We start from the raw sequence: 26031 nt of genomic DNA, 5'->3' as shown, positions 1-26031 counted from the left end.
CGGACTGTGGTCTACACTGCTGAGTACAGTTTGCTGTCAGAAGGGTCCTACTCTGTAATTTTGTTACATGTAATATGTCATGCTAATCCTTTGCTTCAGTTCGGTTTTTGGATTTCTGGCAGGTTCGACAGCCCAGATCTTACTTCATTAGTTACTGAATGTCCCACCCTGTTGATTGTATTGACTCACTCCATGTAATACACTTTGAGTACCAATGAGAAAGTCAAGCTCCAATCATCAATGAATCGAACCCACGCATTAAAGAAGAATAGGTTCTCATAAGGATCAAAAATCTATGGGTCTGTGATCCCAACAAAATGGAGCTGGCAGCCGTATTCAGGATGTCAGAGACAGCGTGGATTTCTCCTCCGCTTCACTGGGCCCATAAGGTAAGCATTTGATGTCACCAGCACTCCTCCTGCAGGACATTGTCTTCAAAGGATGTCTTGATTAGGGTTGGGTGATTCGGCCACTGAAGTGGCCATCGCCCAACCTTAGACTCTTTATTATTATTATTCGATTTATTCCCCGCCACTCCCTTGCGGCTCGTGGCGGGTTACAACATCTTAAAACCCCATTAAAAGTCCATTAAAACAATAATTACAGTTTTAACATTATTAGCTAACTAACTAAGATGGCAAGATCAGCTAATCAACTTCCCCCCTCCCACTATCGGCAGGTGGAGAGGGGATCCTGATGGTTCCTGGTTCCAGATCCCAAATCCCCGGGGGGGGGGGGAGCATAGGTGTCAGCCTTGGCCACAACCATAAACCTGGCGGAAGAGCTCCGTTTTGCAGGCCCTGCGGAACGATGAAAGATCCCGCAGGGTCCACAGCTCTCCCGGGAGCTCATTCCACCAGGCAGGGGCCAGGACCGAAAAGGCCCTGGCCCTGGTCCAGGCCAGGCGTCCTTCCCTAGGGGAAGGGATCTCTATCTAGGTTCATCAGCATATCTAACACAAGTTTAAACCCATCTAGCATCCGGCCAAACCTTTAACACCAATCTGACATTGATTTACATCATTGTACCTTCCCAGGAAGCTCCTAGCATCACAGGACCAGTTTTCATACCTGGGCGGTTTCCACACTGGGAACTTTTCTGCCCCAGCTCCAGTGCAGGAGCACAAATCTGGGGCCGACGAGGTGCCCCAAGCCAAATGCTCCTCCCACCCCTTGCAGGAGCAGAAAGAGGCGGGACAGACTGCCCAAGCTCAAATCCAGCCTGCAGCCCATCACGGAGTCTCCGGTGCAGAAACGGTCCTCCCTCATATGTTTCATGTATTAAAAGGGACAGACACACTTTCTCTGGGTTCAATAATATGAATCAGTGTTCAGTATTATTGATACCCAACGGTGTATCTTCTCTAACACACTGCTGGTCTCTCTCCCGGATTGACAAATATAATATTATCTGAAGCTATCACGATGACATTTCAACTCTTGTTATTTTCCTCCTAAGGATTATTGTATGTAGGAGTCTCTGTGTTATCTCCGGCTGTAGACCTCTAGTTCCCAAAATAAGTCTCCTTGATTGAACGCTCACACTGTTTTCGCTCATTTACGAGGGCTTTCACTGCGGAGAGAAGGACTCTGTAAAACCGGCCGAAAGATCCCATTGATAACCTAACAAGCCATATCTCTAAACTAATTGGGGAGAATGGTCTGTTTGGCTTAACACGTCCTCCAAAGGCCCCATAACAGGCACCATAAACCTGCGATAGGGACATTCAAGTGAATCACCTGGAAAAGAAAAATCATTTGAACAAACAAGAAAAATGTGGTGAGCATACTAATGCGTGCTATATGCACACATCTTTCAAATTAGTGTTGTATGTTCCCTGTTTGGAGCAATGAGAAATTGGGACCCTCATACCAGATGGACCCCCTACCATTATAACTCCTCTCCAGGCTACAGAGATCAGTTCCCCTGGAGAAAAGGGCTACTTGGGAGGGTGGACTCTAATGCTATGGAGTCCACCCTCCCAAGCAGCCATTTTCTCCAGGTATTCCCCAACCCAGAGCGGGCAACCCTCTCCAGGAGGGACCTCCACTGAGGTCCCTCCCCGCCCCAAATCCCGCCCACTCCTGGCTCCACCCCCAAAGTCTCCAGGTATTCCCCAACCCAGAGCTGGCCACCCTATCCAGATACAGGGATCAGTTCCCCTATTTATTTATTATATTTATTATATATTTATTATATTTATATACCGCCCTCCCCGGAGGCTCAGGGCGGTTTACATAAGAACAAAGAACAATACATGAAACAGTCTATAACATTTGAACAACATTATAATAATAACTAATAGTTGAAACTATACAACAATATAACAGTATAAACAATATAAACAATGCAACAGTACAACAATGCAAATAGGTCCAGAGTACATAAAGGAGGCAATAGGCCCACTGTTGGGTGCGGATGGACAATCTCTAACGGAAGATGCAGAGAAAGCAGAAAGGCTTAGTGCCTATTTTACATCTGTTTTTTCCCACAGGTCAAAGTGTTTAGGCGCATCTAGAGATGGCCATAGCCAAAGGATAGTGTCTGGGTGGCAGGTTAACATGGATAGAGAGGTTGTCGAGAGGCATTTAGCTGCACTGGATGAGTTCAAATCCCCTGGTCCGGATGAAATGCACCCGAGAGTGCTCAAAGAACTTTCCAGAGAACTTGCACAGCCCTTGTCCATCATCTTCGGAGCTGGCAACCCTACATTTGAGGCAGTTTGCAGTGGTTATTATAATCCAACCAGTGTGTGGAAGTCTGCATGAGTGAGAGGGTGTTTTCCATTTAGGCGGCAACCACATCGCACACGGCTGCTGTTGTGAATGGGGAAGCCTCACCGACTCCTCGGCCCACGCCCTGCCCTCAAGGACAGGAAGCAGCTGCTGGTGGCGTCTTTCTGTTCGCCCACAAGGCCTGAAGGGGCCTAAGAGGCCTCAGTCAGCTGCATTTCTGTTTCCTTCCTGTTAGGCCTCCTTTAGCCCCCAGATAAGGAGCAGCTGACAAGATAAGAGCAAGAGGCATAATGCAGTGTGATGTCTCCATAGTCTCAGCCACAAACCCATGGACCTGGATTCCAGCGGAGCGAGATGGGTACTCTGTAAACGCCGAGGGCAATACGATAAATTGGAATCTGAAGATCAAATGGGCCAGCAGGTTCATCGGTCTGGAGCAAGGGAAAAGAGTCCCAGCAACACTCTAAAAACTAACAAAATTTGTGGCAGGAGCTTTCATGAGTCACTGCTCATTTCTTTTTATCTGAAAACGTGACTGCCGAAAGCCCCTCCCCTGCCACAAGTTTTGTAAGTCTTTGAGGCGCTACCGGACTCTTGCTCTTTTCTAACAGGGCCCATTCTGCACATGTTAGATAATGCACTTCCAATGCACTTTGGAAGTTGATTTTCCTGGTCTGCACAGGAAAATCCAGCTGCAAAAGCACATCAAAAGGGCATTATCCAATGTGTGCAGAATGGGCCCAGATTCAAGTTAGGGTGGCCAGATCCCCCTGGCCACTGGCCAGATCCAAGCTAGGAAACCCCTGGAAATTCGGGAATGGAACCTCTGGAGAAAAGGGGCCTCCTTGAGACAGAATGCCCTATAATCCAGTGGTCCCCAACCTTTCTGAGGCTGGGGACCGGCAGGGCATCCAGCCGTGCCCACACAGGCCACGCCTGTGCATCGGGCCGCGCCCGCGGGCTGTGCCCGCACGGGCCACGCATGCGTGATGCGTGGCCCAGCCCTGATTTCCTCTCCCCACCCTTCCGTAGTAAGAAGCTTCCCCGCAAGCTGGGAAGTTTTTTACTGCGGGGAGGGGACGGGGAGAGGGAGCCGCGGCCCGGCGCCATGGCCTTCGCAGCCCGGCACCGCGCTGCGGCCCGCAGGTTGGGGACCACTGCTATAATCCATTGTCCATAGCAGCCATTTTCTCCTGAGGTGGCCCATTCTGCACGCATTGGATAATGCACTTTCAATGTACTTTTTGCAGCTGGGTTTTCCTATGTGGAACAGGGAAGTCTGTTTCTAAAGGGCATTGAAAGTGTGTTTTCTAGTGTATGTAGAGTTTAAGTTTAAAAGGGAGTTACACCAGAGCAATAAAAATAAAATACAAAGTATACCTGCTCACTCCAAAGTAATACAGGAGAGGTAAGATACAGCAAATACTTGGTATAACTTGCCACACAATACAGAGGAAAAATAACTTGCTTAAAGATTGAATAATGGTTTAGCAAAAGGAATTTACGAAAGCGAGTTAAAAACTGAAATCTAAATTCATCTGGAAAATAACTAACAACTGACCTTGCCTGATTTTAATAAGTCTTAAGATTGATAAAAATAGATTCTTTGTTCCAAAACTGTCCCCAGCTAGTTCCACGAATTCTAAGAACTATAAGACAGAAATTGGCTACTGCTGATTCCTGGTGATTCGTATAACATAGGCTTTCTCAACGCGGTTCGTGAAAACCTGCGGTTTCTTCAGGACTCTGGAATGGTTTCCCAAATGGGTGGGAGTTAATAAATTTGTAAAATATTTTAAAACTCTGTGTTACTTTTATCAGGTGATATGAACATATATGATCAAGTTGGCCGGCCTCCCCCACCCAATGGACAAAGATGGGCCTGGAAGGAGTGAGAAGGGGAGGGGCCCAGGTGGGTATATACATAGCAAAGCCTTCCAGCCATATTCTGCATGACCATGCCACTTCTGGGTTTCTCAAAGCCTGAATTATGTCCCAGAGGTTTCCCAATGGTTATAAAAGGGAGAGAGGCTGGTCTAACAGCAATAACTATCGTGTTATCTGTATCTCTTTCCTGTTCTCTGTAAACCGCCCTGAGCCTTCGGGGGAGGGCGGTATATAAATATAAATAAAATAAAAATAAATTAAAAATGTGTGAAATTATTATTATTATTATTATTATTATTATTATTATTATTATTATTACTATTACTTCAATTTATTTCCCGCCACTCCCAAATGGCTCGTGGTGGGTTACAGTGTCTTAAAACCCCATTAAAACTCCCATTAAAAGACTTTAAAATGTCACAGCATGGCGGCACAATAATAAGATCCCCTTCCTACCCCCCTTCCTAAAAAAAAGGGGGGGTGGAGGAGAAGGAGGCCAACGATGTTCAAGAAGAAGCCCGGGGGAGAGCAGTCAATGTACCACATTGGGCTGGAAATGGGCTGGAAACTGAACTCTGTAGTCCAAAGAATGAGCTGTAATTCTGGGGGGATCCCCCAAATCCCACCTGGAGACTGGCATCCCTAATTCACATCTTCATGGTGCCATGAGTATTAGTGGTTGACTCTGGACTCATTTCTTGGAGTGATTCAGAGTTGTGGGTCAAAAAAGGAAGGCCACAGGTAAGCATTTCGGAACACCTCCGAAGGGAAAGGGAAGGGAAAGGTGGGGTCCTGATGTGACAAACAAAATGATAAATGTGTAACTGCCGTTGCATTATCTTCTGCCTGCTTATTTGATGCCCACAGGGGAGAAGAACCCTGGGGAGATGGAGAACTTTATTCAGAGATTTGTACTCCAATTTTGTCCTCAATGGGGATCCATAGTCTTGTACAACAAACCCCTCTTATAGTTCTCTCCTCTTTCATTTCATCCTCATGTCAATCTTGTGAGAAAGCTTAGGCTGACAGGGAGGGGCTAGCCCAAGGTCATCTCATGAACTTCCATGACACAGCTGGGTTTTGAAGCTGGGCATCTCAGATCCTAGAACAACCACTAAGAGAAGGCTTGTCCAAGTTGGACATAGGGAGTGGAGACAGCATAGCCAAAGGGAAGGAGTTAAGATTTGCAAGAGGAATTTACTGGGAGTACAAGAGAAAGGGAGAAATATCTGTCTTCCTCCAGGAGAACACTACCCAAGAATCAAGGAGGTTCTTCCCAACTTGTTTAGCAGAAAAATCCCCCATCCCCAAGTATAAGGTGAATCTTCTCCAAAGCGAATCAAACACTGGCAGTCTTCAAGCGGCTGGACAGATACTTATCCTGGACGTGATCCTGCAATGAGCAGGAGGTTGGACTAGATGGCCTGTAGGACCCCTTCCAACTCTTATGATTCTATGATTCAAGGGGCACAGAGATATCTCACTAGACATTCCCAACCCCTTTTTGAGGTTGAAGGGAGAGATTCCACCTGCCCCAGGACTGGAGTCAAATCAAATATTGTGCTTTTTAGGCAACAACACCCAGCTTCCAGCTACTGACCCCTCAAACTGGTACGAGTAGCCAAAGATTTTCTAATTTCCAGGGTCACTAAGCTCCCCCCTGGCCATTAGAGTCATCCATTTTACCTCACCCCAAGTAGCAAACAGAACAGGAAACATGCCCCACCTTTCAATCGACCGCACTCCAAGACTTCCTTCCCCATGAGTTGGCACGGACCTGCCCCCTGCCAACGCCCCCCCCCCAAATATGAAGCCCTGCAACGGGTCACATCAGTGCCTACCTTTTTGATATTGTACAATCGGATGAGAACCCCTTTGCCCCTCTCGTTGAGGATTGTCAGCTTCTCAGCAAACTTGTGCTGGTACACAGAAGGAAGAGTCATCTCCCCACGAAACCGGCAGCCGGGCCCCCTTGTGCTCCGCGGGGATATGAGTCCCCTAAAGCAGAATACTGCAACGAGTCCAAATGTCACGGGACAGTGGGACTGTGTCCAATGACACAAAGAGCCACCCAGCTTCTGAGTCAGTGGTGGGGCCCTGGCTGCGTGTAAACTTCTCTTTAACACTTCCTTTTTGAACAGTGGTAAACACAGTTTCCCTTCTGAGGCTTAGACTTCCTGTAACCAGAGTGTTTAACAAGTGCAGCACATCTATCTCGGAGCAGAAGTTCTGCAGGTTATGTTGGCTATGGCCAATTGCAGCAATCCCCAAAACAAGAATAAAATCCAAGGAACCCCTTTGGCTGGGACTAACCAAACAGATGCAAAAAATCGTGCAAGCTTTTAAGCTCACCAGAATTCTTCATCAGCCCGATGAAGAGTCTTGGAGAGGTTGAAAGTTTGCACAGTGTTTTGCGTCAGTTTGGTTGGTACTGACAAAAGAGGATAACTTGGATTTTGTTCTTGTTTGGGGATTCTGCATGGCTCAGTATGGCTGATCCATATGCTTTTGACTTGTCCAGTCATTTGTTTTTTCTTGGAAGAAGTTAATTGGTATTAGAATGCCCATTGATATTTGAGGATTCTTGTGTACTTTTAAACTGTCTGCCCATCTCTTGAAGACTAACCACTGGTCAATGAAAATGTACTCCTGATGTCCTTAAGGTAAAGGGTAAAGGTATCCCCTGTGCAAGCACTGAGTCATGTCTGACCCTTGGGGTGACACCCTCCAGCGTTTTCATGGCAGACTCAATACGGGGTGGTTTGCCAGTGCCTTCCCCAGTCATTACCGTTTACCCCCCAGCAAGCTGGGTACTCATTTTACCGACCTCGGAAGGATGGAAGGCTGAGTCGACCTTGAGCCGGCTGCTGGGATCGAACTCCCAGCCTCATGGGCAGAGCTTTCAGACTGCATGTCTGCTGCCTTACCACTCTGCGCCACAAGAGGCCTGATGTCCTTACAACAGCTAAAAGACTCATATTACATCATTGGAAAGTTCTGATCTATGACCGTATAAACTAACTTCTACTTGCACCATTGGAAAGATAAATGCCCGTTTCTGATAAATCAATGGATTGAGGATCTGTCAATATTCAAATGCATGGCACATCGACAACGGCATATGGATTTATTGATAGATATTTGGAAACTGTTTACAGAAACGTATGTGTACGTCCTCTACCACTGTTGGTATATTTTTGTCTCTTTTTTTTGCCTTTTAAAATTTTATGTCGTTGCTGGAACTTATGTTTCCCCACCCTGGTTTTTTAAAAAAAAACAATGCTTCTTTAAAAAATGGCTTTCTACAACTTCTATTGCCACAAGCCACCTTCTTAAAGGACAGAGACATGACACCCAAAAACCACAGATATCCATCCTGAGCCAACCAGGAATGGTGGAATATAAAAACAGTTGTTATAGATGCACCGTATCTACTGCAAATATTGAGATTACCACGTTTTTCCCCCATGTGGGTCCTATGACATTAAAGCTGCATGGAAGTCAGGCAGAAATTCTACAGGTCAACAGAACCTTAAGGTTGCCAGCCTCTAGGTAGGACCAGGAGCTTTGCTGGTATTACAGCTGACCTTTAGGTGACAGAGACCGGTTCCCGTGGCTTAGAAGAAATAGCTGCAGAGGGTAGAATCTGAGGCATCACATCCTCCCCCATGCTCCTTCCCAAAACTGTCCGTGCTCCCAACAAAGTAGGGTGGCCAAGTCCCTCGTGACCACTTTCGGAGGGGAGGGCGTTGCCATAACCATCTTGGGAAACTCCTGGAGATTTGGGGGTAGAACCTGGGGACGACAGGTATTTCAGTGGGGTACAGCCCCACAGAACCCACTGCAAAGCAGCCATGTTCTCCAGGGGGACAGTGGTCTGGGGACGAGCTGCAATTCCAGGGGATCTTCGGGTCCCCCCAGGAGGTTGGCATCCCTACCAGGACCTGCTCCCAAATCTCCACAAATTTCCCAAGACACTTACTGGAGAGGATGAGAGGGACTAGTCACCTTGGTAACCATGATGTCATAAAAGCCTTGAAAATATCACTGGGCCAGCAGTTAAACAGTTGCAAGTGCCTTGAAAGAGGTGTTTGAATGTTGCTGTCTGGAGACTTTCTGTTGGCGTAGGTAAGTTCCCCCAGGAGAAGCTGCATCTGTTGAACTAGCCTGCAGGGAGGTTTTCTTTTTAATGCCTGTTAAGCAAAATGCCTGTTAAGCAAAAAAAAAAAAAAAAAAAAAGGCCTATCAGCTGATTGGTGGGTTTAAAAAGAGGAGGAGGTGGAGTATAAGTATAAAAGACTTGTTCAGTTCGGTCTCAGCTGTTAATAAAGCAATCCTCAGATCCTGTAAGTAATGGAAGGGGAGGGGGTGAGGATATGGGTATGACTGCAGGCAGGACTGTGTTTTAATTCTGTTCGCCTGGGCTACATTGGAGCTTAAATAAAATGCAGAGAGTTGAAAGGAATTAAAAAAGAAATTCTTTCACTATTTAAAAATAATGGTTTTTTGGGGGGTGGGGGGGTTGTTAGTCCTGTGCAGGGGTGGGGTTACTGTTTTTCTGATATAAACTGTTTTTCTAATGAGTTGTATTGTTTTAACAATTGCTGGTTTCTCCGGGTATCAGACGGAGCATCTTTTGCAAGGGGTCTGTAGGTCTAGTGTGGAACCAAATTACTGAGGCTAGGTGGGGTCTACCATCAAGAAAGGACAACCTCTAACGTGCTGTATAATATTTTGTATAATTGAAAAGACGAAAAGTATGAATGTGGGTAGCCGTGTTGGACTGACGTAGCACAACAAAATCGCAGTCCAAGAGCACCTTTAAGACCAACAAAGATTTATTTAAGGTGTGAGCTTTGTTGGCCTTAAAGGTGCTATTGTCCGCTATTTTTTGTAGTGAGAGAAGGTTTAGTAAAAGGGATCCAAGCCATACTGGGGGATCCGTTTTCTGATAAGGAAGGCAAAACCTAATCAGAGCAGCCGGCTCAAGGTTGACTCAGCCTTCCATCCTTCCGAGGTCGGTAAAATGAGTACCCAGCTTGCTGCTGGGGGGTAAACGGTAATGACTGGGGAAGGCACTGGCAAACCACCCCGTATTGAGTCTGCCATGAAAACGCTAGAGGGCATCACCCCAAGGGTCAGACATGACTCGGTGCTTGCACAGGGGAGACCTGTACCTTTAAAAGACAATGGAGAAAAACTGCAGGGAGGGCCAGGTAAAAAATCCCCCCACTGATTAACCAAGTGCAGAGCAAGACTTTAGGCCCATCGCATGAGTCGCCAACAACCTGGAGGGAAAACGTCCTGCCCCTTTAACAGGCTTGCTGTGTAGCAATGGGCAGCTGATGCTAATAATGGCATAAATAACTCAACCGGTTATTGCAGTCAAAGACTATTCATCCAGCCCTTGTTAAAGGGGCAGAAGATCCCTCCCCTTTCCAGGCTGTTGACAACCCCCCTCCCTCCAAGACAAGAACCCAAAAAGGTCAAAATAAGGGGAATGAATTTCAAAACAGCATTTGTAAAATACGAGAATTACAAAGATTGTCATATACAAAGTTAGCTCCTATACATAAAATGATGTTATATCCCCTGGGGGTAGTCAAACTACGGCCCTCCAGATGTCCATGGGCTACAATTCCCATGAGCCCCTGCAAGCATTTGCTACCCCTGAGTCTGGACACTGTGGGCCTTAGTCAGTTCTGTGGACCTGAAGGCCAGATAAAAACAATTGAGGCCTCTAATGTTTCCAAAGCAGGCCCTGGTCAAAGGAAGCACTTTCAGCGTCCATTAAGTGCCATGTAGGGGCAAGCCTACCTACGAAGGACGCTGCAGCATGTATGCTGCTTTTATTTCATTCCCGACCACTGATAAAGGCACTAATGCCAAAACGCATCTGGTCAGTGGAGGCATTGGTATGCATATATGCACGGATTTTTATTGAGGCACTGTGATAAGCCTTGGATTTTTCAGTTTAATAAATATTAGTACTAATGTTTTTCAACATTGTGTTCTACCCTACAGAGGCTTGAATCCATTTCCCTAATTTTGACCTTCTTGGGTCCTTGACTTTGGTTTGGGTCAGGATATTTTCTCCTTTTGGTGTTGAACCCTCCTCCATCACCCATTCCACCTGACATAACTTTGAGAAGTTATTGTGTGGATAAAACTGGAGAAGAAACATGTCCACGTTCTGAGTTCCTAGCAGCCCTGGACTTCTTGGTGGGCCCCCCTTGAAGTACTAACCAGGGCTGTCCCAGCTTCTAAGGCCTCCTAAGATCAAGCTAGCTTGGACCATCCATGTGAGGACATAGTTCCCACTATATGTGTGTGGTTCAGTCAAGTTGTTTCCCACTTATGGGGATCCTATGAATCAATGACCTTCAGAATGACCCCTCTTTAACAGACTTGCTCAGGTCTTGTTCCGCACAGGGAAATCCAGCTGCAAAAGCACACTGAAATGCATTATTCAGGGTGTGGTCTCCAGGTCTTGGCTAGGCTACATGCCTGCAACAACTAGTTTCTTTCCACACTTTGGTTTTCCAGCTCTCTTCCTCCCTTCCCAGTTGGTTCCCAACTTGTTTTGTTTGTGGTGGGGGCCCTGTCCTTCGAGGTGCCATCTCTGCATGTTATGACTGGAGCCAACAGCCCTCAATTGCTTCTTAGCAGAAGGGTGTCATCGCTTTGTTTTAACTTTCCTTTGTAGATCAAAGCCTGTGTTCTATGGGAAAGGATTAGGGTGGCATTTTTTTTAGAGGGGGGGGAAGATGCCTAAGTAAACCTTAGGCTTGGCTTAGCAGCTCATTCGCAGCCATGTTCTTCTCTTGTGAAGTGCCCCCGATGTAGTCTCTCTTTGGACTTTAATAAAACAGATCTGGACTTTTTTCTATGGAATATCTCAGCTCGTTTTTGTCCCGTGGAAGATTTGTCTTGTTATGGTCCTGAGGGACTTTAAGGATTCCTCCCACCATCCCCTTTTCAGAGGTGTATACAATGTGGTAAAGGGAAACAGCTTTTTCAATTAAGCATCTGTGTAGGAATATTGCTTTGGAATGCTCCCTGCAGAGTACAATTGTCCCAAACAGCGGGGCCCCCAAATCCAGAGGTAGCCACTGTGTTTTCAGGTCATCCGTGTGGAAAGAGAAATAGTGAGGAAACATTTCTTGCCAGAAAATTGCCTTTTTAACCTCTATGTGACCCCTCCACAACAGACGACAAATTCAAAGCTGTCATGCAATATTTAAAATCAGCTGGTTTTCCTTCCTTTGGCACGGATGTGTCTTACTGCACTAACTCGTTAAAAGTTTACGAAATCTCAAAGCTCTGCATAAGAAATTAGTTTTAAAGTGGTGAGATCAACTTTCTTCTGGCCTAGACGGGGTTTTATTTTAAAAAAACAAAACAAAAGAAGCGAGGACAGGTGGCAAATGCAATCGGAGCTTTGGACAGTAATCCAGGAAAAATGCTTACTTGTTTGTCCATCGCCAACAAAAACAAAAATGGAACTGGAGACAAAGGTTGAACAAAGGCAGAGCTTGGGGTCATTGATAGCTCACTACTTACATGCTGAATAGTGTCCGACCTCCAGGCAGGGCCTTCCCAGAATGCCAATTGATATCCAGTCCTCATTTAGCTATCTTTATTTAATGTTAGTTTTTTCTTTTATTTAATATACTAGCTTCAAAGCCTGTTCCTAAGAACAGGCCCTGAAAGGGTCCCTGACCCTCGCCAGGCAGCTTAAGGTGGCCTTGGGTGGCAGCTCACAGCCAAATCAAGTGGGGAGGGCGGGTGCTGGGCAGCTTGTTAGCAGGGCCGAGACAGAGCTCCTTAGCAGGCAGTCAGCAGGCCGGCCTGCTAGGCCAAGAGGCCCTCGTTAGCAAGTCCTCCACCACAACCCTTTGCCCAGGGCTCTCTCCCCTTACCTGCTGCTGGCTCCAGGCACTGAGGCGTCTGAGAGCAAAGAGACTAGAGTCCAGGGATGGAGGGCGGGAGCTGCAGGGGCAGGGCCAATCAGGACAAAACTGGCTGCACCCTGATTGGCCCTATTCTAACTTGGACAGCCAGACACACCCCACCCCCTAGGCTGTTTCATAAATATATAGAGGAACAACAATGGATAAGGATGGTTTTGTTCTGATTTAGTGTTACTTTTTAATGAATCATGCCATTAAAGATTGATTGATTGATTGATTGATTGATTGATTGAGATGGCACCTTCAGAGGGGTGGACTAGGAGAAATAAGTCCTAGAGAGGCTACGGAAGGCAAGATGTTCTATTTATTTACTGTATTTATTTAATTGTGTTTATATACCGCCCTCCCCTGCAGTTCAGGACTTCTTTTGGGGAGAAATAGCCATACTGAGCTCCTTCCCTTCCCCAAGACCCATCATATCTTGAGATGTTTTCTACTATGGAGCTGACACCCATAACTCTGAATCTCTGGCTTCTCTCCTTCTTAATGGAGTTATACAGAGGACAATGGAACCAACTTGGAGTGCTGAGATTACAGGCTAGGTGAGAAGGGATGACGGACCCAAGGTCATCCCCACCCAACAAGCTTCCATGGCAGAATGGGAATTGGAACCTGGGTCTCCCACACCCTAGCTTGACCCTCTGGCCCTTTTCGCTCCTCAACTCTTATCAGCTGATAGGGTCACAACTCTGGTTCTTCCTGCATGTCATGTGACTTCCTTTCTCAAGTTTGCAGCTCTGTGGCTCCTATGCGGCTGCCTGGGGTTTAAAGATAGACCTCTGAATTAATGGTCTGGTTATTTAAGCTCGCTGGCTTCTTGCCAACTGTCCATTCTTAGTAGGGGCTCCGGTCTTTCGGTTTGGGAGAATGACATGATTTGTGCCTGAAATACAGGACTTGGGAACAAATGAGGTCCATAGAAGCTGTCTGAACGAAGTAGGTAGGGCCAAGACGTTGACCGAAAGTTCATGTGTTGTCTCCTTTGGTATTAAGTAACTTCTTGTTCTTTTTCATCCTTGGTGGAATATTCTAGAGCTACACTCCACCAATTTTGCCAACTTTGTGTCTGTCTTCCATGGATCCTGAACGGCTCATCCAGTGTCCCTATGACAAGAACCACCAGATCAGAGCCTGCAGGTTCCCCTACCATTTGGTGAAGTGCAGAGAGGTAAGAGGGAAAGACTACAGGTGGTAAATTGGGATGGAAACATCAAGCTGCCTCTGCTCTTGGCTTCAAACAAGCTGGGTATGGAGAAAGAGCCAAAATCGTCTGGTGATTCACACCACTGTGAGAGTGGAGCTTGCCTTCTTAAAAGTAATGAAGGCAAGGTTTGGTCTGGGGTTCACTAGACCAGTGGTTCTCAAAGGTGTGCCACTGGTGGGAAGCGGTGTTTCCCTAAAACGTACCAAGAATTCACTCTCCCTCAATGAGCCCTGGGGGGTGATGGTTATCGTAGGCCAGCCTTTCTCAATCCTTTTACTGTCGAGAAACGATGGGCCCTGGAGGGAGTGGGGCACACAATTATTCAGGATGAAAACCAAGGCTGACAATAAAGAGCCCTAGAAAGGATTTTCACCAATTGGGTGAGCGGATGATGAGGTGGCAAATGAATTTCAAGTTCAAAGGAAGTGTAAGGTGATATATGTTGGAACGAAAAAAATCCAGCTTTAATTAAAATGTTAACCGAGAGGGCCTCAACAGCAAGAAAAGCCAATTCTGTGTTAGAAAAGGGGTGGGAAGGAGGGAGACAAAACTAATATTAATGAGCCTGTATAGATCTGTGGCAGGGGCAGCCAAACTGTGGCACATAGACTAGATGTCTATGGACTACAATTCCCATGAGCCCCTGCCAGACAGGGGAATTGTAGTCCATGGATATCTGGAGCGCCACAGTTTAGCTGCCCCTGATCTGTGGCACGCCCTCATTTGAAATATTGTGTGCCATTCTGCTTGCTTTATCTCAGAACGGCCATTGCAGAGTTGGAAAAAGTACAGAAGAGGGAAATCAAGATGTGTAAGGGTTTGGAGCACCTTTCCTATAAGGCAAAGTTGAAGAGTCCAGGATCTTTCAGTTTAGGCAAGAGACTACTAAAGGGGAGGGGGAACATAACAGTGGTTTATGAAATTACGCCCAGGGTTGAGAGAACGTGGATAAAAAACATTGTCCTTCTCTTATAATGCTAGAATAGGGTCTCCAATGAAGTTCACAGCAACAGATTTAGGACAGACAGAAGGAAACAGTACTTATGTGATTGCAATCTGGAATTCCCTGCAATAGGATTTAGTGGTATAGAAGATTAAACAGATTCTTGGAGGATAGTTCTCAGTGGCTAATTAGCCCATGATGACACATTCACAGGCAGTAAACCTCTGGATTCCATCACCAGGAGGCAGCATCCAGAGGAACTGGATGGTCATTGTGTGAGACAGGAAGCTGGACTAGGTAGACCATTGGTCTGATCCACTAGGGATCTTCTTAGGTTCTTCTCAAGGGACGGCTTCAGCCTCTCTTGCCCTGCTGTTGGCCCTCTAGAGTAGCGATCCCCAACCTGTGGGCTGCGGACCACATGTGGTTCTTCGACTAATTGGAGATGCGCCCCGAAGGACGCCTTCTCTCCCCCCCCCCCGGCCCTTTACTTCATCCCCCCGGGCCCTTTACAACACACTTCGGGTGTCATTGTCTCCCATCACTTCCAGATGGGACTATCTCGTTGCAGAGAAACAAGCTCAGGGTTCCCATTGATTTGTCATTGTCATGAGTTAAAATTTCCATGAAAATAAAATGTTCCTTATGTTCATTGTTGTGGCGTGTCTGTATCTTATTTTGAAGGGATGTTTAAACATTACCATAGCGATCAGAGAGCGTTAGGGCAGTGGTTGAGAGTAGAGGAGTAAACTACCCCCCCTCCCACCGGGCCTCAGTAAAAGGCGTTGAGTGGTCCCCGGTGATAAAAAGGTTGGGGACCACTGCTCTAGAGGAACTGGTCAGCCATTGTGTGAGACATGATGGTAGACTGGATGGACCATTAGTATGTTCCAGCAGGACTCTTCTTAATGTTCTTATCAAGGAAAGGCTTCAGCCTCTCTGCCCCTGTTGTTGACCCTCCAGAGGAACTGATTGGTGGACTAGATGGACCACTGGTCTGGTCCAGCAGGACTCTTATGTTCTTAACAAGGGAAAGCCTCTGCCTGTATGCCCCGTTGCTGGCCATTGTGTGAGACAGGATGCTGGTCTGATCCAGCAGAGATCATCTGATGTTCTTAATGAAGACGATAAGCTTTCTTTTCATGGCCGGGAGTCTTAGAGGAGAACAGACTCAAGTCTCCAGTCTTGGCTTGTTTACAGGACTGATTGTCCACACTGAAGCATTTTCTGAACGAGAACTCTAAGTGAGAAACAAACATAGAATCTGCTTCGGGCACAGCTGAATTCCCCACCAATCACGGTTAGGGTCATGTGACCTGTTGGAATTGACTGCTGGCTTGTTTTCCAGAACAACAAGAAGATCGCCAAGGAATTAGTAACATGCCCTTACAATGCTCGACATCGCGTCCCTAGGCAGGAGCTCAACTTCCACTTGACCACTTGTGAGAGCAAAGTGTCTCAGGAGTTGGAGGGAGGTAAGTGAACGTGATTCTTTAAACATCCCAGGCTAAAGGGTATGGGTGCACGTGTATAGCCAAACGCAAGCCACAAAATCTTGAACGTTCCCCCAATATGGATGTAACAGAACCGGGAATTAAAGAATGTAGTGACTATAAGACTGTAAGAGCCAGTCTGAAAAGCCAGTTTGGTGTAGTGGTTAGGAGTGTGGACTTCTAATCTGGCATGCCAGGTTCAATCTCACGCTCCCCCACATGCAGCCAGCTGGGTGACCTTGGGCTCACCATGGCACTAATAAAGCTGTTCTAATCGGGCAGTGATATCAGGGCTCTCTCAGCCTCACCCACCTCACAGGGTGTCTGTTGTGGGAGAGGAAAGGGGAGGTGAATGTAAGCTGCTTTGAGCCTCCTTCGGGTAGAGAAAAGCGGCATATAAGAACCAACTCTTCTTCTTCTAAGACATTTTGTCTACAACCCATTGTCCTGAGCTTGGATGGAGACCCAATGATCTGGATCCATCATACATGACAAAACGAAAAGATAAGGTTTCTTAAAGAACAGGGATATTGCTTTTGGATAGGCTTTGGTGGGTCTGTTCAAGAAGTTCATTGGGGCTTGGGGAGTCCTGCCCCCTTGAATGAAGAACAAGGATAGCTGTATGATACTGTGTCCATTTTGAATTCTGGGAGAGAAGACAGAGGAGAAACAGAAGAATAGCTATGAGGTTGCTAAACCCCCTGGGGGACTGCAGGATCCCTTGCTTCTACCCCCCTCCATTCCCCCATCATCTGATGTGAGGGGGCAGATGGGCTGCTCCACAGCAGTGTCTCCTTGCAGGTCAGCCCAAAGGCCTTTTAAGCAGATGTGCTTTTTCAGTCCTGTGTTTGGAACTCAGTTCCCAAACGCACAGAGGCCCAGTCCAGATTGGGAGCACAGCAACCTGGGAGAACTGGCTGCCTAAGGAGGTGGTGAAGTTCCCCTCACTGGCGGTCTTCAAGCAGCGACTGAACAGGTACTTATCATGTACGCTTTAGGCCTGGCTTTCTCAACCACGATTTCATGGCAGCCCCGGAAGGGTGTTAATTTTTATATATTAAACATGTATTGGGTGACATGACCATATAGGTTGACTCAGCCTTCCATCCTTCCGAGGTCGGTAAAATGAGTACCCAGCTTGCTGGGGGGTAAACGGTGATGACTGGGGAAGGCACTGGCAAACCACCCCGTATTGAGTCTGCCATGAAAACGCTAGAGGGCGTCACCCCAAGGGTCTGACATGACCCGGTGCTTGCACAGGAGATACCTTATGACCTTTACCTTATGACCATATATGGCCAAAATTGTCAACAATGGGCCCTGGAGGGAGTGGGGAGGGGACAGCTCTAACAGGACTCTGCCTAGCCCAAGGTCACCCAGCTGGCTGCATGTGGAGGAGTGGGGAATCAGACCCGGCTCTCCAGATCAGAGCCCACTGCCACTACACCACACTGGCTCTCAAAGACAAATGACCTGCACTGCAATTCTGCAGTGCAAAACCCCCAACAGAACAGGACGCAGCGCTGGCTGTAGGATTCAGCTTCTATAGAAGTATTTTCAACCATCTATTCTTAGCCGTTGAGGCTCAAAAGCTAGGATAGAAACAAATCCCCAAATGCCAAACGGGCTGCTCAATGAGATTTCCGGCTGATTGGAGATTTCCGGCTGGGGGTTGCCGCCGGGATCTCTCGTCTGTCTCCCCCCACAACTCTAAGGCATCCCCCAGATTCATTTGTGCAGCTCACCTATGCAACACACTCACAAAATAGAGGAGGGGAGTGAAGATTCCTGAAATTGGCTGCCTTTAAAAGGCTTTACAGCTGAAGATGTGTGCTTTCGCACAAAAGCTTATATATCTTGAATAAAATTTGTTGGTCTTAAGGGTGCCAATGGACTCAAACATTGTTCTTAAGAGCTTTGTGTCAGCCTTGGCGCAGAATTTCAATTTTTTTTAATGCAGCGTGAATGCAGCCTGGCCTGCAACAGCAAAGGGAATCTGCTAGGGATACTTAATACAAAGCGTGCTCTTTGGAAAGGAGGCTGTGAAAGCTGGCGTGGTTTAAGGAGCAGCCTGGGAGTTCTGTTTATTTATAATTTGCTTCATATGCCACCCATTGCCGCAGGGCCAGCTCGGGGCAGATCACAACAACAGCTAAAACGTTAAAACACAATAAAAGCCTATAAAAGCGCAACATGATCGAAGGGGCTCAAATTAAGGAGCTCGATTTTCAGCTTCCCTGCTTGCGCTCAAGTACTTAGGTTCAGACTCGGGGTGAATCTGCACTGGACTTTTTATCCCCGGTGACTCTAAATTAAAGAAAGTCATGTACATGTTATTCGATTTCCATTTTCATATTTAGCACTTTAAATTTTCCCTCTGTAACGTCTATTATTGATCTGCGGTCACACTACCTTTCCCCCGCGATATCCAGGAGTGGATATAACTCACTACATTTGAGGAAACCGAAAGCCCCAGTATTAAGTGTAGCTGTTCCGCGTTTTTGCCGGATTAACTTCCTCCCTGGTGCCTCCAATGCTGATGTAGCGAAACAGTCTGTCACTGATTGGTCAGGGCGTCTGTTCAAAGACTGCCTGGTTCCTGGTTGCCATTCCCTCACAAGACTTATTTTTGCCCTCATTTTGGGATCTGTTTTAAACTGCCTGCACTCCAAAAGCTCACCGTTCTCTGAGCAGATTTGCCTCTTGGATTTACTTTCCCCTCCTCGTTCTCTGTGAGGCTGCTGCCTCCACCCCCCTCCCTCCTGCAGGAAAAGAAAGATAAACAAGCAGCCTCATGCTCCACTCCCCCCGGCTTGCTCTGGCTGCAAAAAATAAAGCACTCTCCAGCCTTGTGCTCTTTCTGTGCCGGATGGAGCGTCACCCCCCCCTCCACCCCTAATCAAGCGGGAAGGAGACTGGAAACGGGGACAATGCAAATGCAGAAGGGTTTGTTTAAAATAGGGGCTGTAGATGCAGGTTCAAATCAACCAGAATTCAGCAAGATTTACAGTGGGAAATAATGTGAGTGCAGACTAGCCCCTGGATTAGCAGTTTTCTCCCCAACAGTCCTCAAACTTCAGCAGAAGCAAATGCAATATAGTGCTAAGCTGCTGAAGTTCAACAGGTAGGTAAGCAGAAAACTTGACAACCAGGCCAGGGTTCTACAGTCTTGCACTAATGTCCTTTTGCATGTGGGAGTTTTCATCCTTTTTATCCCCCCTCCATTCCACTACAGTCCTCTTATCGTGCAGTCCACCCAGTTAAAAACTCAACACGTAGGATTTTGATTGGTTGGAATTCTTGGCGCACGATGTGTGACTTCAAAAAATAAAAGAGGCCTGCAGGCCAATTCAACCTGTGTTTTATCTGAAAAGCCTGCCACTCTATTTATGGACAGCTCATATATTCCCACTAGTTTGTTTCTGCACGAAACAGGTGCATGTTAATTGTATGCATGGGGAGAGGGGGAAGAGATCAGGCCTTAATTAATTTGAATTTTTTTAGGCCGCCATCCCAGCAAGCTGGCTAAGGGCGTTATGCAAATGTAAAACGGATAAAATTAAGTTTAAAAATTGATTTAAAATAACTAACGGCAGGTTAAAACAGCAGAAATTCTTCCACAGAGTGTCTGTTATGATCGCTGGAATTCTGGTCTGGGAGTGAATCGATTCATAAATTTGATGCTACTAATCTCAGTAGAGCCTCTTGTGGCGCAGAGTGGTAAGGCAGCCGTCTGAAAGCTTTGCCCATAAGGCTGGGAGTTCAATCCCAGCAGCCGGCTCAAGGTTGACTCAGCCTTCCATCCTTCCGAGGTCGGTAAAATGAGGACCTAGCTTGCTTGCTGGGGGGTAAACGGTCATGACTGGGGAAGGCACTGGCAAACCACCCCGTATTGAGTCTGCCATGAAAACGCTGGAGGGCGTCACCCCAAGGGTCAGACATGACTCGGTGCTTGCACAGGGGATACCTTTACCTTTACCTTTAATCTCAGTAGTGAAGATAATAGAGAGCCAGTTTGGTGTAGTGGTTAGGAGTGCGGACTTCTAATCTGGCATGCCGGGTTCAATTCTGCACTCCCCCACATGCAACCAGCTGGGTGAACTTGGGCTCGCCACGGCACTGATAAAACTGTTCTGACCAGGCAGTGATATCAGGGCTCTCTCAGCCTCACCCACCTCACAGGGTGTCTGTTGTGGGGAGAGGAATGGGAAGGCGACTGTAAGCCGCTTTGAGCCTCCTTCGGGTAGGGAAAAGCGGCATATAAGAACCAACTCTTCTTCTTCTTCAGTAATATCAGGGCTCTCTCAGCCTCCCCTCCCTCACAGGGTGTCTGTTGTGGGGAGAGGAATAGGAAGGCGACTGTAAGCCGCTTTGAGCCTCCTTCGGGTAGGGAAAAGCGGCATATAAGAACCAACTCTTCTTCTTCTTCGTCTTCTCCCTTACCCCCACCCTTTTTTTTCTTGCAGTAGCCTCTAGTTCTCACACCAGGCCCACAGAAGTCACTGACTTTCAGTGTCCCCCATCCCAAGAAGACTGGGAGGCAGGTGAGTTCAGAACTAGAATGCACCATGTTTGTGCCCTATCGCTGGCCGGTTGACACCACAGGGGTTGGATCCTAAGGACATCAGAAGAACCCTGTTGGATCAGACCATTGGCTCATCCAGTCCAGCACCCCCAACCCTGGAGAGTTGCTGCCAGTCTGAGTACGGTTTTCAAGGCAAGAGACTTAACAGAGGTGGTTTGCCGCGGTCTGCCTCTGCTGCCTTCCTATATCTAAAAACTAACCAGGACCGACCCAGCTTTGCTTCCAAGACCCAATGAGGTCAGGCTAGTCTGTCCTTGGCACACAAGACTAATTCGGCACCCAAGCAACCAAGGTGGGTCCCTGAGGCACTAGCAGAGCTGTCCTGGGTGAAAGTGGCGGGCAAAACTCATGCCCACCACCGGGACCCACACAACCGGGTCTAAAACAATCCCCCAGACACACTAGCCTTATCCGTGGGGCTCAGCTTACACCCAGTACGTCTGGGCATGCTGTCCATCTTTCCCCACTCATGTTGTTTGCCAACATGTGAACATCTTCATAGGAAGGCGCTATGTCCCTGTCCCCCCCCAAATCCTCAATCATTCAGGCAAAAAAAAGTTGTTTATCTCCATTCTGTATCCTTCTGGGATTCTAAACAGCCTATTGCAGCAATGGGTCCCTACATCTGGGCCTTTCCCCAGCCCTGATTCTGTAAATTAAAAGGCATAACAAGCCTCGTTCTGCCAGCTGAGCCTAATCTGTCTTTATTTCCCTTTTTTTTTTTAACTCCCTTCCCTGCACCCCAGATGCCGAGGAGTCTCCTGCTCGCCTTTTTGTCTTTGGAACTGGGTGAGTTGAGGCTTTTAAAGTGGGAGTAGGCCTGCAGGACCCATCCCTCCCAGGTGCAGAAACCACAAGAGAACTCACACGTGGGAGGGGGGGGGCAATGGAAGCAGCCAACTCCTTAGCTTGTGGCTGAGTCCATTAAGACTGGAGGGGAAAAGCTGCAGACCCCCCCCCCCCGGAGCTCCTGCTAGACCTCCAGGAATCCGTGGACCCCTAGTTGGGATTCCCCTGCCTTGGGGTCACTGTGCAGTGGTCTGGCCAGGAACCAGGGGCTTCCACCGTAACCTGCAGTAACGGCGGAACTAGAAGTTGGGTTGGATCCAGCTCAAAAATTTCCGCTTCTGCCAGAGCCCTTGCACACATACAAGAAAAAGGCCGGGAGCTGCTTGTGCTACTACAGGCTTTTCGTGTCCCCTCTTGTGAAATCAATTTCCAGGCGCTATAATATAGGGAGAATGCTACATCTTGCTAAGCAGGACTCTGCTGTGTTTGCTTCTGCTTGCTGCTTCTTGCTGGGTCCCAGCAATCTTGAGGAAGAGATTAGACACGCATGCAGATATCTGCACATCGTGCCGTGAGCACAAATGCTCCCAATACTAGCTTGGTGCTCACAACGCTAAGTTCACAGGCGCGTCTTCTCTCCTTCCACTGGTCTTTCTCTGTGTGGTTACCAGTGGCATACAAATACAGGCACACGGGTTACCCAGAGTTACTTTTCCTTCTGCACCAGCACCCCTGGATTAGAAAACTAACTTTGGTGAAATTTGGGAGCCTGTGTTTGTATTTACCCTTCCGCATGATGCACAAGGGAAGGAGCAAAGTGCGCCAACTGGGCAACAAGCTGGGTTTTGGGTGCTCATTTCTCCTTGTTTCATGTAATCAAAGTCGCCTGAACGCCACTGGACGGAATCAGCAATTCTGTATTTCTGGTAATGCAGTTTTATTCTGACAGGAGGCTGCAGGTTCAGAGGTTGGCCAGTAACTCTAACAGGGGAGCCCTATTTCTGTTAATTTCCAGCATAAAAACATATAATACTAATGCTTAGGCACAGGGACTTGTTGAATGAGCCTGGCTAGGGAAGGCCCCTGACCATAGTAGCTGAAGGGGAAAGGAGGCATCTTTACAGGAGTCTACAAGAATTGGGTGTGGGTTTTGGTCTTTTTAGCTGATCTGATTTTTGTCTGTCTTTTATAGCTACCTGGATGAGGGGACCCAGAGTACAGCCTCTTCTTCCAAAAGTGGTATGAGAGGCATCGACAACAGGAGGTAATATGTGAGAGAACGTTTGGCTGGGGTCAGTGGGAGGTCCAGTTTATTATATGGATTTAAGAGGTGGGTGGGTGTCCAGAGGAGGGCAACAAAGATGGCGAGATGTTTGGAGACCAAGACGGATGAAGAAAGGTTGGGGGAGCTTGGCCTGTTTAGCCTGGAGAGGAGACGACTGAGAGGGGATCTCATAACCATTTGCTGGCAGGGGCTCCTGGGAATTGTAGTCCATGGACATCTGGAGGGCCGCAGTTTGACTACCCCTGAGCTAGATAAAATGTGATCTCACGCTGGATCCCATACGAACATCAGAGAGGGCAATGCAACTGCAGGCTCAGCAGGGTGGAGTTTGGATTTAGAATGCCTAAGCTGCTTTATTTACTTCCCCCCATTGCAAATCCTGGTGGGGGGGGAGGCAGCTGTTAATCTAATGTGGGGGGCGGGGAATGGGGTGATGCTACATTATGCCTGGAAAGCACAGTGAAGGAAAGGGGGAAATTGAGCGGAAGATAACTTGACGGCCCTGATTACTCTCTCCGTAACATCCTTTTGTGTTCTGGGGTGGTAAAAGATTAGCAAAAGGGAAGACCGTCTCCTCCCTTTCCCACCCTCCACACAATGTTTCTTGGAGGGGGAACAGATCGCTGTCTGTATTTGATAGAGGTCTACCAGTCAGAATGCTGCGCACATAGCTTTACGCAGCGTTTGCACCGGCCCTTGCCTTGTATGCCGGCTTCTGGTCCTCCTGGGTGTACGGCAAGCAAGACAACACAGTGGAAACAGGGATGGCTGTAATGGGGCTAAAAGGAGACTCTCTGCTCCGCCTTGGGGTGACTTTGACTTTTGAGAGGGGGGAAATGGGTCGACATGACGAGATATAGTCATATCACCCAATTAATGTCTAGCAAATTTTAAATATAGATTCAAAATTTTAAATAAATATTAAATTTTAAATATATATTAAAATATATATTAACATTTTAAATATATATTAAAAATTACCGTATTTGCTGGTGTATAAGACGACTGGGCGTATAAGACGACCCCCCCCCCTCAACATTTCCACTCTAAATATAGAGTTTATTACATTACATTACAGTACTATGGGCCACTATGGGCAGCTATGTCTATCCCAACTGAAGTGCACCCGGCGTATAGGACGACCCCCCCCCCCCCCACACACTTGGAGGCATGTTTTTAAGGGGGGAAAAGTAGTCTTATACGCCAGCAAATACTGTAACTCTCACCCATTTGGGAAACTCTTCCAGGGCCATCAAGAAATCCTGCCTTAGGGTTGTCTGCCTTTGTGTCCCAACCCTGGACTTCCCTGGTGGTCTCCCATCCAAATACGATACAGGGCTGACCCTGCGTAGCTTCCTGGACGTGTCAAGATTGGCTAGCCTGGGTTATCAGGGTGAAGGGGGGGGATAATATGTAGAATGGCAGAGGTGTTTTAATACATCAAACATAAATTCCTAGCATCCCCTGTATAGAAGTGGCACCCCCGAAATAAGCCCTCCTCTCACCTATAAGTCCGACAACCTGCAGAAGAACAGCTAGATTTTATACCTGTAGTACCTTAAGGACCCACAAGATTTTCAGGGTAGAAGCATTTGACAATCAAAGCTCCCTTCATCAGATACAAGTAGAAATGGACATATTCGTTCCTACTAATATCTGATCATAGAATCACAGAATCATAGAGTTGGAAGGGGCCATTCAGGCCATCTAGTCCAACCCCCTGCTCAATGCAGGATCAGCCCAAAGCATCCTAAAGCATCCAAGAAAAGTGTGTATCCAACCTTTGCTTGAAGACTGCCAGTGAAGGGCTTAGAGCAGGGATCCCCAAACAGGGGTCCGTGTATCCCTGGGAATCCCTGGGAATTATGAAAGGGGGCCACAGGAGGTATGAAGTGATGTGGTGTATAGGGAGGGGAGTCTGCACTGTTGTAGCTCCTACTCTTTCCAGCCTACACGAGGCAGAACTGCCATGACAGCAGTGAAGTTGGGAGGAAGGAGCAAAAGGAAGGCTAAGGGTTCAGGTAGTGATGTCACTTCCGGGGGCATGACAGGGGGTGTGTGGTCAGCTGATGTCACTTCTGACACTCCTCGAAGTCTGAAAAATTATTTCAGGGGCTCCTCCAGGGTCAAAAGGTTGGAAAAGGCTCACTTAGGAGATGGCTTGATTTTCGGACATCTTGTTTATGTGTAGTCCTTTTCTTGGGGGGGGGATCAGTTGCCAATCTCCGGTTTGTTATCCGAAAGCAGGGATGTCCGTATTTGCTCTATGTGCTGTCTTGTTCCTTCACCGTCCTTGAAGTGGAGCCGTTTGACACGAGGACAATTAGAATCTATTCTTCTGCCAAAGGGCCTTTCTGAAGTATTGGCAGGCCAGAAGTCTTGGGAAGCAGCAGAGGCCGTGCTGGTTGGGGCGCGCGACATCTAATCCTTTTCTCTGAATGCCGTTTACAGGCTCTGAGCGAGGACTGGCCAGCAGCGGCGGCAGCGATGGACGGAACCTTTTCGAGTTCACAAAAGTGTTTTAAATCATCCTGACCCCATTTTTTAACATTTTAATCCAGAACCCAATCTGAATCTGTTTTTAAGCTGCTTTTTTAGAAAAGTAACTTCCTGTTTGTGTCTTTTAAAATAAATAAACTGCATTCTCTTTCGGGGAGCGTGCGTTGACTCGAGGACTTCTGAGGGCTGTCTCACAAAAGCCTCAGTCCTCTAGGCTAGTGGTCCCCGACCTTTCTCAGGTCAGGGACCGCCTCCACGGTGAGGGGAGTTGCTGCACACGTGCGTTTTCACCACCAGGGGGCACTAACACGCATGCGTGGCAACTGCGCACATGCACATTTTTGCCACCAGGGGGCGCTAACGTGCGTGTGTGACAACTGTGCACATACGCGTTTTCACCACCAGGGGGAGCTAACACGCATGCGTGGCAACTGCGTGCGTGCTCGTTTGCATCGCCGGCATGCCGCTGGCTGCGTCTGCCTCTTCACTTCCTTCTTGCTATGGGCGGGGGGAGGCAGGCACAGCTGCCCGGTACCGTGGCCTTCGTGGCTCGGCACCGAGCCGCAGACCGGGGGTTGATGACCCCTGCTCTAGGCCAGTGGTCCCCAACCACTGGTCCAGAGACTGGGACTGGTCCG

General features: G+C 47.6%; 2 protein-coding genes across 5 annotated transcripts in view; one reads left to right on the top strand and one right to left on the bottom strand.

The window, feature by feature from the left end:
- Positions 1–6733, bottom strand: part of NCKAP1L (NCK associated protein 1 like) — a 92953-nt gene extending 86220 nt beyond the window's left edge. The window contains exon 1 of the mRNA XM_077329262.1: positions 6464–6733. Within this exon, the coding sequence (XP_077185377.1) occupies positions 6464–6565 (102 nt within the window). The 5' untranslated portion in view covers positions 6566–6733. The remainder of the gene's footprint in view (positions 1–6463) is intronic.
- Positions 5722–25544, top strand: LOC143833431 (gametocyte-specific factor 1-like). 4 transcript variants are annotated; one of them, XM_077329267.1, is made up of 7 exons: positions 5722–5728; positions 13631–13763; positions 16091–16217; positions 20702–20779; positions 21567–21609; positions 22802–22873; positions 25346–25544. In XM_077329267.1, the coding sequence occupies exons 2-7, from the start codon at positions 13671–13673 to the stop codon at positions 25350–25352; spliced, it is 420 nt and encodes a 139-aa protein (XP_077185382.1). In that variant the 5' UTR covers positions 5722–5728; positions 13631–13670; the 3' UTR covers positions 25353–25544. The 4 variants fall into 4 exon arrangements, with proteins under 4 accessions (XP_077185382.1, XP_077185379.1, XP_077185380.1 ...); XM_077329264.1 differs by lacking the exon at positions 5722–5728 and adding an exon at positions 8641–8750 and having other exon boundaries at positions 13629–13763; XM_077329265.1 differs by lacking the exon at positions 5722–5728 and adding an exon at positions 8856–8968 and having other exon boundaries at positions 13629–13763.
- Positions 25545–26031: the final 487 nt, after the last annotated feature.

The sequence above is a fragment of the Paroedura picta genome, chromosome 3, assembly GCF_049243985.1.
Source record: "Paroedura picta isolate Pp20150507F chromosome 3, Ppicta_v3.0, whole genome shotgun sequence".
Taxonomy (NCBI): domain Eukaryota; kingdom Metazoa; phylum Chordata; class Lepidosauria; order Squamata; family Gekkonidae; genus Paroedura; species Paroedura picta.
The sequence above is the reverse complement of the archived record's forward strand: the minus strand, read 5'-3'. Positions and strand labels throughout refer to the sequence as shown.